Source organism: Buteo buteo, chromosome 1 (assembly GCF_964188355.1).
Source record: "Buteo buteo chromosome 1, bButBut1.hap1.1, whole genome shotgun sequence".
NCBI lineage: Eukaryota > Metazoa > Chordata > Aves > Accipitriformes > Accipitridae > Buteo > Buteo buteo.
This window is the reverse complement of record NC_134171.1, coordinates 68,298,062-68,312,915: the sequence shown is the minus strand read 5'-3', so window position 1 is coordinate 68,312,915 and position 14,854 is coordinate 68,298,062. Positions and strand designations below refer to the sequence as shown.

Genomic DNA, 14,854 nt, shown 5'->3' with positions numbered 1-14,854 from the left:
CAATTTCTTTAATGTGGCAATCTCTGCTCAAATTTGAATGGGGGAGGATCATGACCTCATGTCATTGAGCAATCAATGATAACTAGGAACTGATTTTTACTGGAGTGCAAAAAGACTGAGGTCTCAGTTGTCTTCAGGAGGAGCCTATTGGGAGGGTATCCTAGCTCTTCCAAGATGTTCACTATATCACAAAAGCTAGGTTTATGTGAAGTATTTACTTCTTTTGAGAATATTTTACAACTTCATTCATGCTGATCTGGATAGAGGTAGCATCCCACTCCTCTCATCCATTCCCACGTCAGGGACAGCAAAATGGGACAAAAGTGATTCTGTTGAATAACAACAATGTGCTAGAGAAGTTCTACAGGAAGATGCTAATCTGGAAGAAAAAATAACTGGACCTTAAGAAAACCATTCCTTTGAGCAAACTACTGGCTGATATGAAATCTCACCCACGAAGAGGCTTTAAAACCAAGCCCTTGCTGGGAATGGTTTTGGCATATTTGAGTCTTCCTTGGTACAACAAATTGAAATAGACAATACTGTGAGGATCTTTCCATCTCTACATTTTGGTGTTTCAGATTCCACATTGGCTTTATAAGGCTTTTATTCCTACTGTTTTTTACTACTTCAGAACTCTTAAATTCCTAAAAAGGAATCCTTCAGGAAGTGTACAAAGTCTTTTAACAAGTAACTGAACCTTTGTATGGCATTTTCATCTAGTCTATTGAAACAGGTGAATAATTCTGAGGTATTTTGAATACACATTTACAATGGCTTATCATAGATACTGGATTCAGACCTTTCTCTAACTGTGATACATTAAGATGTACTAAGATAATTCAATATTCAATGAGCCTCAGACTCACATTCCCACTAATCAGCAAGTGTTAATGTGCAAGAACATGCAGCATAAGGAGATTATGCCTGACTGAGGGCTAAAGCATCCTCCTCATGCCAGCTATGTGGCATAAACCTATGCTGATGTATTTCTTTGTATGTTTTGTTTCTGTATAGTTATCTACATTCACATTTGCTATTTTAAAAGCAATACTATATTCTACATGGGATTCATGGAGAAACTGTTGAGTGGATGAAAAAAATGCAGTTGAAGAGAAGGTTGTTGGTTCCAGTCTGACTTCTCTGCTACTCTAGCAAGTTGCTTAAACTTTGGTTTATTTTGCCTGTCAACCCTTTAAATGTGCTAAATAACTTAAATTCCATTGATTCCAATCAGGAAGGTAAGGAGTTCAGGTAACAGAAGAAGAGACATTGTGTCTGGTGGTAAAGTTTTCTTGGTTTCCTTTTAGAATTTTCTTGGAGGGTTGCTTGTTACAAAAAAAAACCCAAACCAATGGACCAAAACAAAACCAAAAAAACAAAACACACAGGAGGTCTTCTAGATGCAGGAAGAGATTTAAACCAAGAATTCATTATGCCTTCCACAATAAAGCAGAATTAAAAAAAACAAAGCAAAGACAGGAGGGAGAACTGATTAATTAGATGGACATGAAAACTGGAAGTTCTTTTCTTTTGAAATAGGAAATGTATATTTATAGAATAAGAATATCCCAAGAATGAATTATAATAACATTTTCATGGTATCAGGAGATTTAGGTTAATAAGCAAAGTATCATTTATGCATGTAACATTGCTTGCTGTTAAGTGAACTGCTAATTTATCAACCCTATTTGTAAAGATGAAGTGGAAAGAAGATAATGGGATTGCATAGCTAAGTTCCATACAGAACTGCATATCAAGCACACTAATTGTCTCATGTGTGACAGCAAATGTAGTTCAACTGCATATGGGCTTGTTCTGGGGTTGTATTCCTCATCTTTGAAAGTCTTTCAAAACATCTCTGTTTGACTACAGATAACTCTCTAGGGGAAATAAGGCAGCAAGGAAAAGGCAAAGCACACATACAAATAGAAGCACTGTGAACCCTTCCCAATGGGTGCTTAGAGAGCTTATTAAAAATACAAACAACATCTGAAGAGAAGCAAAAAGGAAGAGCACAAGTTGTGGCAACATGTTTGAGGTGCCACTAGGAATTTGCTTGGCAGTTACACATGCTGGTCTAATTGCAACCTCCCTGTAAATAGCCTCTTAATATAGAAGTAGTTTAGTTTTGCAGGCCAGAAGTCAATTTCATGTTTATATGCTCTGTAAAACACTGTGGCTGTGCAGACTTCAAAAACTCTCTGTAGTGGGGATTCCCTTTGAGGCAGAGAGAGAATTTTCCTGGTCAAAAGCGTGAGAATTCCCTTTTAGTTTCACTTTACTGTAGGGGTTGTATAAAATTCCTTTCCCCCCCATCCCATCTCTAGCTAGACACTTCAGAAGTCAGAGCAAGTCCTACACGTGACATATTCTAACACCCGACAAAACAACTTGAAACCAATAAAATGTCTACCCTGACACTGAATTCTCCAACCTAAATTCAGTCATAGACACAGTTAATATATTAAATTCATATATATATTTTACACATTCATCTGCATGAGTCCTCTACACATAGTTGAGCACTATACTGTGGATAGTAGGCAATAGTTAACAGCTGGAAGGAGGTAGGTGTGTATGAGGGGAAGACTAAACTTCCCTGAGGGTTTATGGTCTGCTTCTGAGCAAATTGAAAAAGATTAGGCCAAATAATCTTCAGCTGTTTAAACTAAGTAATTTGACTTGTTCTGCAAAGACTAGACAGGCCCATGCAATGTGGTACCATTTGGGAAAAATACAGCCTCACAGCTGAGACCAATCCACTTTGGAGCAAAGTTACACAGGTGAGTTTGAACTTCACCTGTGTAATTTTGCCTGTAAACAGGACTAGAAACTACACATCAAAACCAGCCTAGAAGGTTGTTACCTACTGTTTTGTGGCTTCTAGGTCCTAGTTCCTAGGCAAGACCTGCATGTCTAGTCTTAATAGGTGTATTCATGCTCCAGGTGTAACAAAACTGCTTTGTTCAGTTCCTTCTGTTGATTTTACCACCAGAGGAGATAATCCAGCTCCATGGTTTACCACTTCCTTTTGTTTGTGGAGGTTTCCAGGCATCACAGAATTTGACACTTTAGGAAAGAGTGAAATTCACTGATGTTTTCCATGTATTGTCTTTAGGAATATTGTAGCTAGATTTTTAATCTACTTTGTAATAAACCCAGTAATAATGGTAAGATAATGCTTGACTTTATTGGTATTTTGAAACACAAAAAGTGAAAAAAAATAAATCCATAGAAAGCGTGGCAAACAATATTTTCAAAAACTGCTGAAACATAAAACCAAACATAGATAAATCTTGTTAGCCAAATCTCTTCCCCTTCCCAGGATGTACAAATAGACAGAAAACATATCTCCTAAGATTTGTAGAACAACTCTGCCGAACAGAGTTCTGTCCTAAGTGTGAAAAGGACTTTCATAAACCTATCCTTTCCTGTATGTGTCTTTCAGTTACTAATCTGATTTTCATATAAAGAAGCTCCCCCTGCAGCAGCTACGCTTGCAATGCAGAGGATCAACCATAGTGCCACCTCCTGACACTGAGTAAGCAGTGTGAAGGATGGGCAAAGGTTCTTATGGGCCCAGCACAAAAGAGCAGAAACTGTGACCCCCTGTAATGAGGTAACACAGCTGGAATCTCCCAAAGCAAGAGACCTGAAAAAAAAAAAAAGCTAAGACCTGTATCTAGTTGCAAATGCCTTTTACATTTTTAATGTACTCATTACATCAAGAAAAGAAACTATATTCTGTAGTAGTTGAAAATAAGTTGAAAAAAAGTTGAAATCGCATCTATTTCAACGTATCTGCCAAAAGTTACTTTGGCTTGAGCGGCCTAGGGAGCATTGAGAAACTACCTGGGGAATCTGTGAACCTTGGGCTAAAGCACGTTGAGGAGGTTAAGACTGTGGGAACGGGAGTTGGGCTTATTTGGTTCCTCAGAGAGGGTAGGAAGTTCAGTAGCAGTGGCGTTCACAAACGAAAAAGGGAAATCACAGGGATACGCAGTTTTCTGTTCTGGGAGATGCATTTTAGGGAGAAGGCCACATAGAAAGGAGCCCTCGAGGCATTTTTTGCATTTTAACCGAGTAACTGGGTCAAAGTACGGCCAGGCGAGGGCTAGCAGACAGCTCCACTGGTACGCCGGAGGGGGCGGTGGTTCGATGGACAAGTCCTGTCAGAACCGCCGCGAGAGGGACAGCGCTGCCCCTGCGGGAAAGCTGCTTTCCCCCGAATCCTTCTCCTTTCCTACAAGGACCCCCTTCCCCTCTCGCTTCGTCACCTGAGCCCCGCCGAGAAGCCGGCCGCGGCACCAACGCAGCTCTCGCCCCGCTCCGCCACAGCGCCCGCCTGGAGCCGAAGATGGCGCCGCCCCTGCCCGCCCCTCCTCGCGCCCGCCCTCACAGCGGCCGCGCGTCTCCGCCAAAGGCTGCGCCGCCCGCCCGGCTCTAGGGCCCGGCAGCAGCCCCGCCCCGCCCGCGCTTCACCGCCAGCGGCCGGGCCGCGGCTCTACGCTCGTCCCGCCGGATCCGCTGCTGCGGTTGTTTTCTTTCTGAGGCGGGCGCTAGCAGCGCCCTTGCTCGCGGGAGGACCCGGGAGGTTGCGCCGCTCCTCACGCTGACTGGCGGCCGCTGGCGCCGCCAGGGGTCCTGGTGCCCCCGCGCCGGGACCGGGACCAGAGCCAGATCCGGAGCCAGGCGGGAGCTGGCGGAACAGGCGCTGCGTCCCCACCACCTCTCTCCCGCGGAGTCAGCAGAGAAGAGGCTGAGGAGGGGACCTGCGCGCAACCGGCGTCCTCCGCATTGTGCGAGCCTGCATGGGCACGGCGCGGGGGCGCGGCCGTGGGGCTTCCCCGAGCCTCCCGCCTCCCGGCCGTGCGCTCGCACCCTCCCCGGCATCGCCTGTAGCCGCCAGGCGCCGAGTTAAGGCATGAGGGATGCTTTTGTGCTCGCCTGCGGGCGGAGCAGCGGGTAGCGGCGGAGCGAGCGGCAGCCGGAGCCGCGATTGCGGGGCAGGTCGGGTTGCCGCGGTCACCCGCAGCCCTCCCGGCGAGAGAGGCCGGGCGCGATGCTGAATTGAGCGACCGGAGTCTTTGCAAGCGTGGGGGCAGGCTTAGCAGCCCGTAGCCGGCCTGGGTCCCAGCGGAGCTGGGAGGGCGGGCGGGCAGCTCCCCATGGCGAGCAGCCGGAGCATCGAGCTGGAGCACTTCGAGGAGCGGGACAAGAGGCAGCAGCGCGCCGGGCCGCGCCGCGGCGGCAGCGGCTCCGGCGGCGGCGGCGCGGGGCCGCGGGGCAACGGGCTGATCCCCAGCCCGGCGCACAGCGCCCACTGCAGCCTCTACCGGACGCGGACCCTGCAGGCGCTCAGCTCGGAGAAGAAAGCCCGGAAAGCCCGCTTCTACCGCAACGGGGACAGGTACTTCAAGGGCTTGGTGTACGCCATCTCCACCGACCGCTTCCGCTCCTTCGACGCCCTCCTCGTTGAGCTCACCCGGTCCCTGTCGGACAACGTGAACCTGCCCCAGGGCGTCCGCACCATCTACACCATCGATGGCAGCAAGAAGCTCACCAGCCTGGATGAGCTGGTGGAAGGTGAGGGGGGCTCTACCGGGCCGGGGGCAAGTAGGGCGCAGGCTGTGGGCAGCTCTGCCCTGGCACGTCGAGGTCCAGCAGGAGGTGGCGTGGGGCCTGATGGCGGGTTGCAGGCTCTCCCTGGGGTGGGCTTTCCTCTCGCTACCCTGTTCAGAGCTGAGAGAGGTCACCTTGCTGAAAATTGGCAGCCGTGGGAGCCCCTGAGGTCAGGTGGGCTGGGGTTGCCTGCCGCTGTGAGGTGCGGTAGGCCTCATTTTCCCAGTGTGGACCGTCCACTTCTCCCATCACCCAGACAGGTGCTGTCTGTAATGTGTGTGGGTTGACTCTAATGGTAGTTAAGCAGCAGGTACTCTTTTCATCTACAAGAACCATAGCAAAGTTCTTGGCTACCTTTCAGTCATGTCCATTTGTAAGAGAGGGAAATACTATAATTTAGTTCTCTGACAGTCATTGATGCATTGCTGTGGCTTAAGCTTTCGGAGAGAAAGCCCCTGTGCTGTGAAAAGGGATATTATACCCTACCACTGAAACAGATTGGTGTAAAGTCCTATTTTCAAATATGATCAGAGTCATAGAGGGAATTATCTACCTTGTCTGACTTTCAAAAGCATTTTATAGAATCAAATGCTCTTCAGAATTGTCCCTAAGTAGCTGTTGATAATGGGACTTAGCTGCTAAGGTTATGTAGACCTTGCAAGTCTGAGCAGAGCAGCACTTGACTAAATCTCAAAATGGGGCCAGATGTACTTTTTTCTGAATGAAACATATGCCTCTTTTTTTGTAGGGAATGATAATTAGCAGGACAAAGAGCAGAATTCACCTGTGTTCTCAACTGGTGTCTTAAAATGCAGTTTAAACTCAGCATTACATGAATCAGCCTTTCTAATGTATTGGTTATGTTGTGCATGCTGTGAGGTTCATAATCAATTTACACTTGATGCTTCTCAGTTATCTAATATATCAACCACTGCAGTCCTCCACCCAGTTACTCTATATGCCACATGTAGCTGATTTGCATTAATGAAGTAGTAGGATTTGTAGGTCTTCTAATGCCTCATCGTTTTCAGGCTTTCAGCTGTGAGTCCTTTAAGCTTTGATTTGGAAACTTGCATTTTCAAAGCAATGCTGAATCACACCTGGAGAATTTGATGAGAAAGGGAACCTGAAGACCTTTATATAATCCACCAGTAAAGGCACTGGGTGTTAGGGACCAGCCACCCCAGAACATGTAAGAGGAAGGGAGAGGCTACAGCATTTGCTGTATCAAGGGGGTCTCACTTAAAAAAGGTATGCATGAAAATGCACTTCATCATAGTAACATAGTGCCTGTGGGCTTTCCCCATCATGTGATCTACCATAAGGCTGTTCCATAGTCAAAACAGAGGAAATGTGAAATGATTTTAGAGTCAAATGCCAACTCTGTGGTAATAAAATAAATGTGAAATCAACCAAAGACTTTTCTATGATTTGGTGATTAATTTAGAGATAGCTAAAAAAAAAAAAAAAAGATGCTGGAGTGGGGATGGTAGGGAAAGGAGACAAAGCAAAAATTGGATAAACTAATGATTACTTGGGGTGACTTTTGAAATGTTGCAGAAGGAATGATCTTAAGCTTTTATGGCTTAAAACAAAGACAAAATGACTTGCTGGCCAACAGTATAAGTGCAGCGTATACTCTCACAACTCTGCTTTCAGTTATTAACTTTAAAATAAAAACTTACTTCCTGTCTGGTCAAATACAAAGAGTGACCTTTGTCATTGCTCTTTACTGGAAGAATGAAGCAAAACAAATGTCACCACTGAAATGCCACTTCCCTGCTTTCTCAGTAAAATAAAAGTGGAAAAAAAGAGTCCCAATTACTTGGTCATCTATCCATGACCAATACAACTCTTGGGAATCTTAAGAAAATGCGTAGCATCATAATTGAATTAGTATGTTCTCCAATTAGCATGCCAAGAACTTTACCAGTGTAAGTCTAATCACTATACAAAGAAAGGAAAGCATATACAGGGGTGGGAAGAAAGCAAACAAGTAGCAAATACGTCATTTCCTTGAAATTATCTGAGCTTTTTGCCAGCTGTTTTGTTCTTAAGATCCTAGAAGAGGATCTGATTTGAGTTTATTTTATTTCTTGTAGTTCCAGCACAGCAAAGTTGAATTTCTGCTCTAGAATAAATACTTGAACATTGGTGATATTCTAAAGTTTGAACTGCAATAGCACCAGAATTAGTTTTGAATGGTGTTTTGTTGTATTGCTTTTTAGTTTTCAGAAAGGAGGATAAAATTAAAGTGCTGTTGTGTATGCCAGCTATAGGCTGAACACCAGACCGAACATGGCTACTTGATGTATTACTTAATTGACTAGTCTGCACATCATAGAATCATTTAGGTTGGAAAAGACCTTAAAGATCGAGTCCAACCATCATCCATCTCCGCTAAACCATGTCCTGGAGTACCTTGTCTAAGTGGTTTTTGAATACCTCCAGGGATGGTGACTCCAGCACTTCCCTGGGCAGCCTATTCCAATGTCTGACAACCCTCTCAGTGAAGAAATTTTTCCTAATATCCAACCTAAACTTCCCTTGCTACACCTTGAGGCCATTTCCTCTCATTCTATCTCCAGCCACCTGGCAGAAGAGACCAGCACCCACCTTGCTACAAGTCCCCTTCAGGTAGTTCTAGAGAGTGATAAGGTCTCCCCTCAGCCTCCTGTTCTCCAGACTAAACAGCCCCAGCTCCCTCAGCTGCTCCTCACAGGACCTGTTTTCTAGACCCTTCACCAACTTGGTTGCCCTTCTCTGGACACGCTCCAGCACCTCAATGTCTTTTTTGTAGTGGGAGGCCCAAAACTGAACACAGGACTCGAGGTGCAGCCTCACCAGTGATGAGTACAGGGGGACAATCACCTCCCTGCTCCTGCTGGCCACGCTATTTCTGATACAGGCCAGGATGCCGTTGGCCTTCTTGGCCACCTGGGAACACTGCTGGCTTATGTTCAGCCGGCTGTCAACCAACACCCCGAGGTCTTTTTCTGCCGGGCAGCTTTCCAGCCACTCTTCCCCAAGCCTGTAGCGCTGCATGGGGTTACTGTGACCCAAGTGCAGGACCTGGCACTTGGCCTGGTTGAACTTCATACAACTGGCCTCGGCCCATCGATCCAGCCTGTCCAGATCCCTCAGTAGAGCCTTCCTACCCTCGAGCAGATCAACCCTGCCTCCCAACTAGGTGTCATCTGCAAACTTGCTGAGGGTGCACTCAATCCCCTCATCCAAATCATTGATAAAGATCTTAAACAGAACTGGCCCCAACACCGAGCCCTGGGGAACACCACTTGTGACCCGCTGCCAACTGGATTTCACCCCATTCACCACAACCCTCTGGGCTTGGCCAGTGAAGAGTACACTTGTCCAAGCCACGAGATGCCAGCTTCTCAAGTAGTATGCCGTGAGAGACAGTGTCAAAGGCCTTGCTGAAGTCAAGGTGGATAACATCCACAGCCTTTCCCTCATCCACTAGGTGGGTCACCTGGTCACAGAAGGAGATCAGGTTGGTCAAGCAGGACCTGCCTTTCGTAAACCCATGCTGACTGGGCCTGATCCCCTTCTTATCCTGGACTTGCCATGAGACTGCTCTCAAGACAAACTGTTCCACAACCTTCCCCGGTACCGAGGGCAGGCTGACAGGCCTGTAGTTCCCCGAATCCTCCCTCCGACCCTTCTTGTAAAGGGGCGTCACACTGGCAAGCCTCCAGTCCTCTGGGACCTCCCTGTTGACCAGGATTGCTGATAGATGATGGAGAATGGCTTGGCAAGCACCTCCGCCAGCTCCCTCAGTACTCTTGGATGGATCCCATCTGGTCCCATAGATTTGTGAGTGTCCAGATGGCGTAGTAGGTCACTAACTATTTCCTCATCAGTGTTGTTGAACTGGTACATGGAATCGCACCAGTTCAGGTTCAGTAGTAGCAGCTCTATGAAGTGAGCAGAAGGTGAGTGCTCAGCCACCTTTGCCAAGCCAGCAAGATCTGCAGTAAGCCTCCCTAAACTCAAGCCTGTGTGCGTAGCTCTTGGACATTGACGTGCACCAGTGCAGGCAAGCTCTTTAAGGACTGTTTGCCATTTATTGGGTTAATATCTTTCTGGGGTGTAAAAGCTGGCAATATCAAATTCTGTATCATAATAGTCCAAACTAGCTGAACTGACTCACTGATGAATGCTTTTTGGGGTTTGGCCGTATTTGGCAATGTGTTTTACTGTTTATCATTTTAAGAGGAAAGTAGCTAATGCACAAACATACTGTAGATTTCAAGTATTACTGTTGCAGGTTGAGTTAGTTAAAAATTTGACCAGATCACGTTTGTTAGTCAAAAATTGGCAAGCTGCATTTTAAGCATATTGCTTTTCTTAACTGGATATGACAGTCAAAAAAGCATGCTCTGCTGGACCAGCCTAGGCAAATATCATTTATATTCCCAGCCCCTGTAGATTAGGGAACATGATGGCTTATGAGTTTGACAGTTTTCATTGCTTTCTTGGAATGGGAGGAGTGAAGAATTTCATTGGCTGCTCCTGATCTTGTTTGAGCAGACAGATCCAGAGAGGAGATGGGGATTGGGAATATTACGACTTTCTTATAGTTTTCTTTCTTTCAACTTACTATCAGACATTACACTACTGTTTAGTTTTGAATAGGAGATTCCATGTGTAATTTTATATTTTCCCTTCAATAGCAATAATAGAATAATAGTTTCATTTTTATTCTCTGCCAAAGTTAACTAAGTGTTTGTCTAAATCCTTCAGTTTTCTTTAAAAATGTAAACTTCCTAAAGCATAGCACAATGGTAATAGTAAGAACTGTGCAGTTCTTTAGTGCTGAGGTTTGTGTTTTACATTGATGTCAGTCGTGCTCTGTCTTGCTATTCTGTGCTTTCATTGTCTTGGTAGTCAAAGACATGGAGGATCCTGATCCATGTTAAGGTCTCCTGCAGAGTTGGGAGATACTGTTGGATTTTGGGAGAGGAAACCAAACGTAGACTATTCCTGGCAAGAAAAGTTATGTTGATTTGGCATGTGATAGGGAATTTCTCTAGTTCCCTAGGTAGGAAGCATTGCTAAGAGTCTTCATTCTTTCAACTACAATGCTTAATTAATACAGTCCTTTATAAAATGTCAGTAGTTCTGTCTGCACAGTTGTGCAGACAATCAACAGGCACCTGTAGGGAAGTCTTTGGGCAGGAGGTGGGAAGGTTCTGAGCAGGGCAGTCCTAATGCATGGCTAAGACATGTAGCACAGGAGAACATCTGCTTTGAGGAAATGGGCTCTGCCACACTAATACAGAGTAAAAGAATGTTTTTGAAATGAGGTATTGAACAATCCAAGTATTTTCTGCCTTAGATCATTGTTATTGTTACTGCATATTACATTTTAATCCTGCTTAAGTATCTGTGATTCTAGTCAATGCATGCTGTTATATTAGGTCAAGAATATCTTTTGTCAGGGCAAGCAGATGTTAACACCAAGTAGGCAGTTTGTATTTTTGCTTTTTCCAGAAGGTATGATTACCTTCCTGCACTAAAGCCAAAAGCTGTAATGCTTTAAAAAGAGGCAAATGTAGCGGGTTTAACAAAGGGTAAAAAGGAAGGATAAAAGAAGGATTAAAAAACATTAAGAGCATATGCTTCCAAATACATGTTCGAATCACAAATATATGTTCAAATAGTTACACAGTCCTGGAGCAGTGGGGTGTGGCTGTGAAATATGGATGTAATTGTTAGTTAACTTCCCATCCAAGCAAAATAAAATAGTTCCACCACTGTGCATCTCTTAGTTTCAGGGATGGGAGAAATGTAATTTACCCAAAAAGAGTTATTTACTTACTGTGGAGGAGGCATGTGGCATTGGGTGAGTTTGATACCGGGTGGCCTTAACTGTCTTCTGAAAGAAAGCTTTTACTCTGCCTGAGCAGGTGCTTGGACCAGATGACCTCCAGAGGTCCTTTCCAACCTCAACTGTTCTGTGAAAGCTTGTAGGAAGCTGTCACCTGAACTTCCTGACTAAATAAAGTCAGAAGAGAACTAGGAGCAATTAGTCTTCTTCTAAAATCCTGGTTGTCATCCCAGGTTTTAAAAAGTGCATGGGGAACTTAAATGCTATAGATGAAGATCGTGACTTATACAGGGTTATTGGAGGTCACGTGAAAGTGAAGGAATCCTAAGAAACTGATGAGGAAGGAAGTTCTGTGAAAGGAAGGAAAGAGAGATCTAAATAACCTAATCCTTCATAACAGGGTTTGTTTTATTATTAGATCAGCCCTTTTATACATGCTGTAAATATACTGTTCTGGAAATCTGCTTGGCTTTGTGTTACAGAACACAAAAAGGGTACTCTCTTGCGATTCCTAAAGTGAGAAGGGTAGTAGCCCTAATAACTACTGTGCTATGCTGAATAAGCAGCTTTTGGCATCCTTGAAACTAATGAATTCCACCAAAAGAAGCTGAGGAACGTGAGATGGATAGATGAAATGTACCTAGAAACCTGCCCTGTCCTATGTGCTTCCTGGGAGCACAAGCTTAAAAAATATGGAGACTAACGGTTTTCTTTCTGTAGGGATGTTTTTACCTGTGTCAGCTATATCATTCTCTGTTATGTAGCATGTCATTTAAAAACATGATGCTTTATGTGATTCTCAGGAGATAGTAGTTAGTGTTTGTTAACAACTTGCAAAAAGCAAGCCAGAAAACCTTGTTCAAAGACTTTTGTTTCAAATATCCCAACTTGGGATTTTTGAGTGTTGTACACTTAATTGCTTCCTTGCATTACCTACTACATGGCCTATCCACAGTTGTTTTTTAACCTAATGCTAAGGGAAGTGCAATATCTACAAGTCTTTCTTCAGTAGTCTGTTTTTAAGGACAAAAAGTCTGAACATTTCTAGGTTAAAGGCCTAGCAGTGGGCTTCAGCTCACAAAACTTGTGCTGTGAAGAACCCCAAGTTGTCAGGCAGCTGTGTTTCCTCAAAACTGCACATAGTTGCAAGTGATGTACACTTGCGATACAAAAGAACAAGATACATCCCTCTTTTCCTATCGGTACCTAAAACTGCATGGCTGAAGTTTTGAGAGTTCACATACACCCTACTCTCTTTATCCTTGCATTTATATCTTGAAAGGTGAGCTAGACATGTTTCCTGTGAATAACAGCATTGAAGAAACAGATGGCAAAAGAAAACCTTTGTAGATGAGTTTTTAAGTAAGCAAACCAGTATTTAGACTACTGGTGGTCTATGGCTATTTATCAGTCAAATTGACCAACATAGTCTTATTTTCTCTTTTATCCATTCTCTGTGTTCATCTGTATTTTACTGTTGTGAGGGAGTGGCGAGTATCATGCATGTTTCCACTGTTAGCTCTCTGAAACTGGAACGCTATAGTGTGCTTAAACTGTATATGCACAGCAAACACACAGGTCTTGCTTCATGGATAGTGCATCTGGTTATTAATGCAGTACAGGTAAATTATTTAAAGGCAGGTAATGTTTTCTTGTTAATAGGCAATGTTTCATGTCTTCTAGTTGTTTTTCTGATGTTAATAAGACATAGAGCTTCAGAAGTAAACTTACTCCATTTGTTTGTATTGTGACCCAAAATATCAGCAGATGTTACTCCTTTTAAGTGAGCATATGCCCCATTTGAGGAATTTTAGGTGGTAGCAGGATTTCTTCGTGAAAGAACTGACACTTTTAGATTGCTCTGGGTACTGTCATGAAGCATCGGATGGATGACACATATGCTCTGTTGAAATTACAATGCCAACTTATAAGGACGTTTCATACTTCTGTCAAAACTGCTCTGCAGCCTGGTTAAACTTTCTGCTGTAGAATAGTCTGGCTGCATTCAGAGTCCCAGCTGTAACCTACGTCTGTAATTCTTGCATTTTTTTCTGCATTAAAAAAAAAAAAGAAGAAAGTGTTTCTTAATAGATTTTTCTACTTCATTAGTCTATAGTTTACTTCTTTACCTGCAAATCTCAATGTAATGTTAGTGACTAACTTCATGATCTAGTCTAAAAACTAGGGAGCTGATTCATGTTAATGCTAATGTAAGCTAAAAACATGGTCTTTTTTTCCCAGTAATGTAACTGCTATGACTATGTGCCAGTTAAGGCTAGTATGCATTAGCTTTAAAATCTTTCAAGACTATAATTGGAAAGTGGGCCTTCAAACCGTAAAATTGACCATATCAAAGTCAGCAATGTGAATATTTGAAGTATTGTTTATGCCTGTTCGTGAAGTTGTGTCAACTTTCTAGGGCTGTAGATGTACAAATGACAAAAAAAGCTACAGCCTGAGCTGCAGCCTGATCAAAATGCCACTGAAGTCTCAGAAAAGATTTTCTTAGTAATTGAGATGATATGTATTTAGGCTAGACACTCAGTCAAGGCATTTAGTGAAACAGCCAGGCTTATTTATGTATGTAATTTTAACTGTAAAGTTATCTGTTACTTTGTTAACAAAGTTTGACATCAATTTGACTGGTTTAAACCTCCCCAAAATGAAGTGCTGTATGTTACATTTCACAAATACTGGTTTTCTAGGAGAGTGTGGAGATTATCAGAAGTGTGTATTATACATTAATTAATCCCAAGCAGATTCAAAATCAGGTCATAAGTTAAAGCTGTGAGCAAATATTATGTGTAACATTACACTGTCAGGTGTAATGTACATTTTGTTTTTACCTACAAAATGTAACATAAAAGAGAGAGAATACTCTTACAAATGACTTGATGTTTTTTCCAGACAAACATACAAAAATGCATTTTCTACTCAGGAGGATGGCTAAAATAACAAATTAAATAATAGCACAGTGTTAAAAAATTAATGCCTGCTCATCAAGGGGGGGTGTTTTCTTAGGCATGCTTTTTCATTACACCATTCTGTAGGAAAGTTTCCTGTAGTGAACTTTATAGGTGTGATTCAACCTACCTTGCCATTTTTTTTCTTAAATATTTTCTTCTGTTGAATAATCAGTCCTATACCTCTGTTAAACTAAACAAATCAATGTTTAACTCATTCCTAGAAAATCATTCTTTATGCAGAAAGCAACAATTGGTTTCCTAACTATATTTGTTTCTAGCATTTTTTTTTGGTATTTTGCAAAGTTCTCAATAGAACTTGGAAACCGTGGGTGAAGTCCTGGCTGTGGTGAAATCATCATCAGTTGAAGTAGTAATTTCAACAGAGTAAAAACTTTGGCCTTTGTCTTTTAAG

General features: G+C 43.3%; 1 protein-coding gene across 4 annotated transcripts in view; it reads left to right on the top strand.

Annotated features, from left to right (window-relative positions):
• The first annotated feature begins 4,468 nt into the window (after positions 1 to 4,468).
• Positions 4,469 to 14,854, top strand: part of DCLK2 (doublecortin like kinase 2) — a 92,207-nt gene continuing 81,821 nt past the window's right edge. For all 4 annotated transcript variants that reach the window (XR_012651507.1, XR_012651506.1, XM_075034950.1 and 1 more), the window contains exon 1: positions 4,469 to 5,589. Coding sequence is in view for 2 of the 4 variants with exons in the window: in XM_075034950.1 (XP_074891051.1) it covers positions 5,172 to 5,589 (418 nt within the window). In the remaining 2 variants the exon portion in view is untranslated. The remainder of the gene's footprint in view (positions 5,590 to 14,854) is intronic.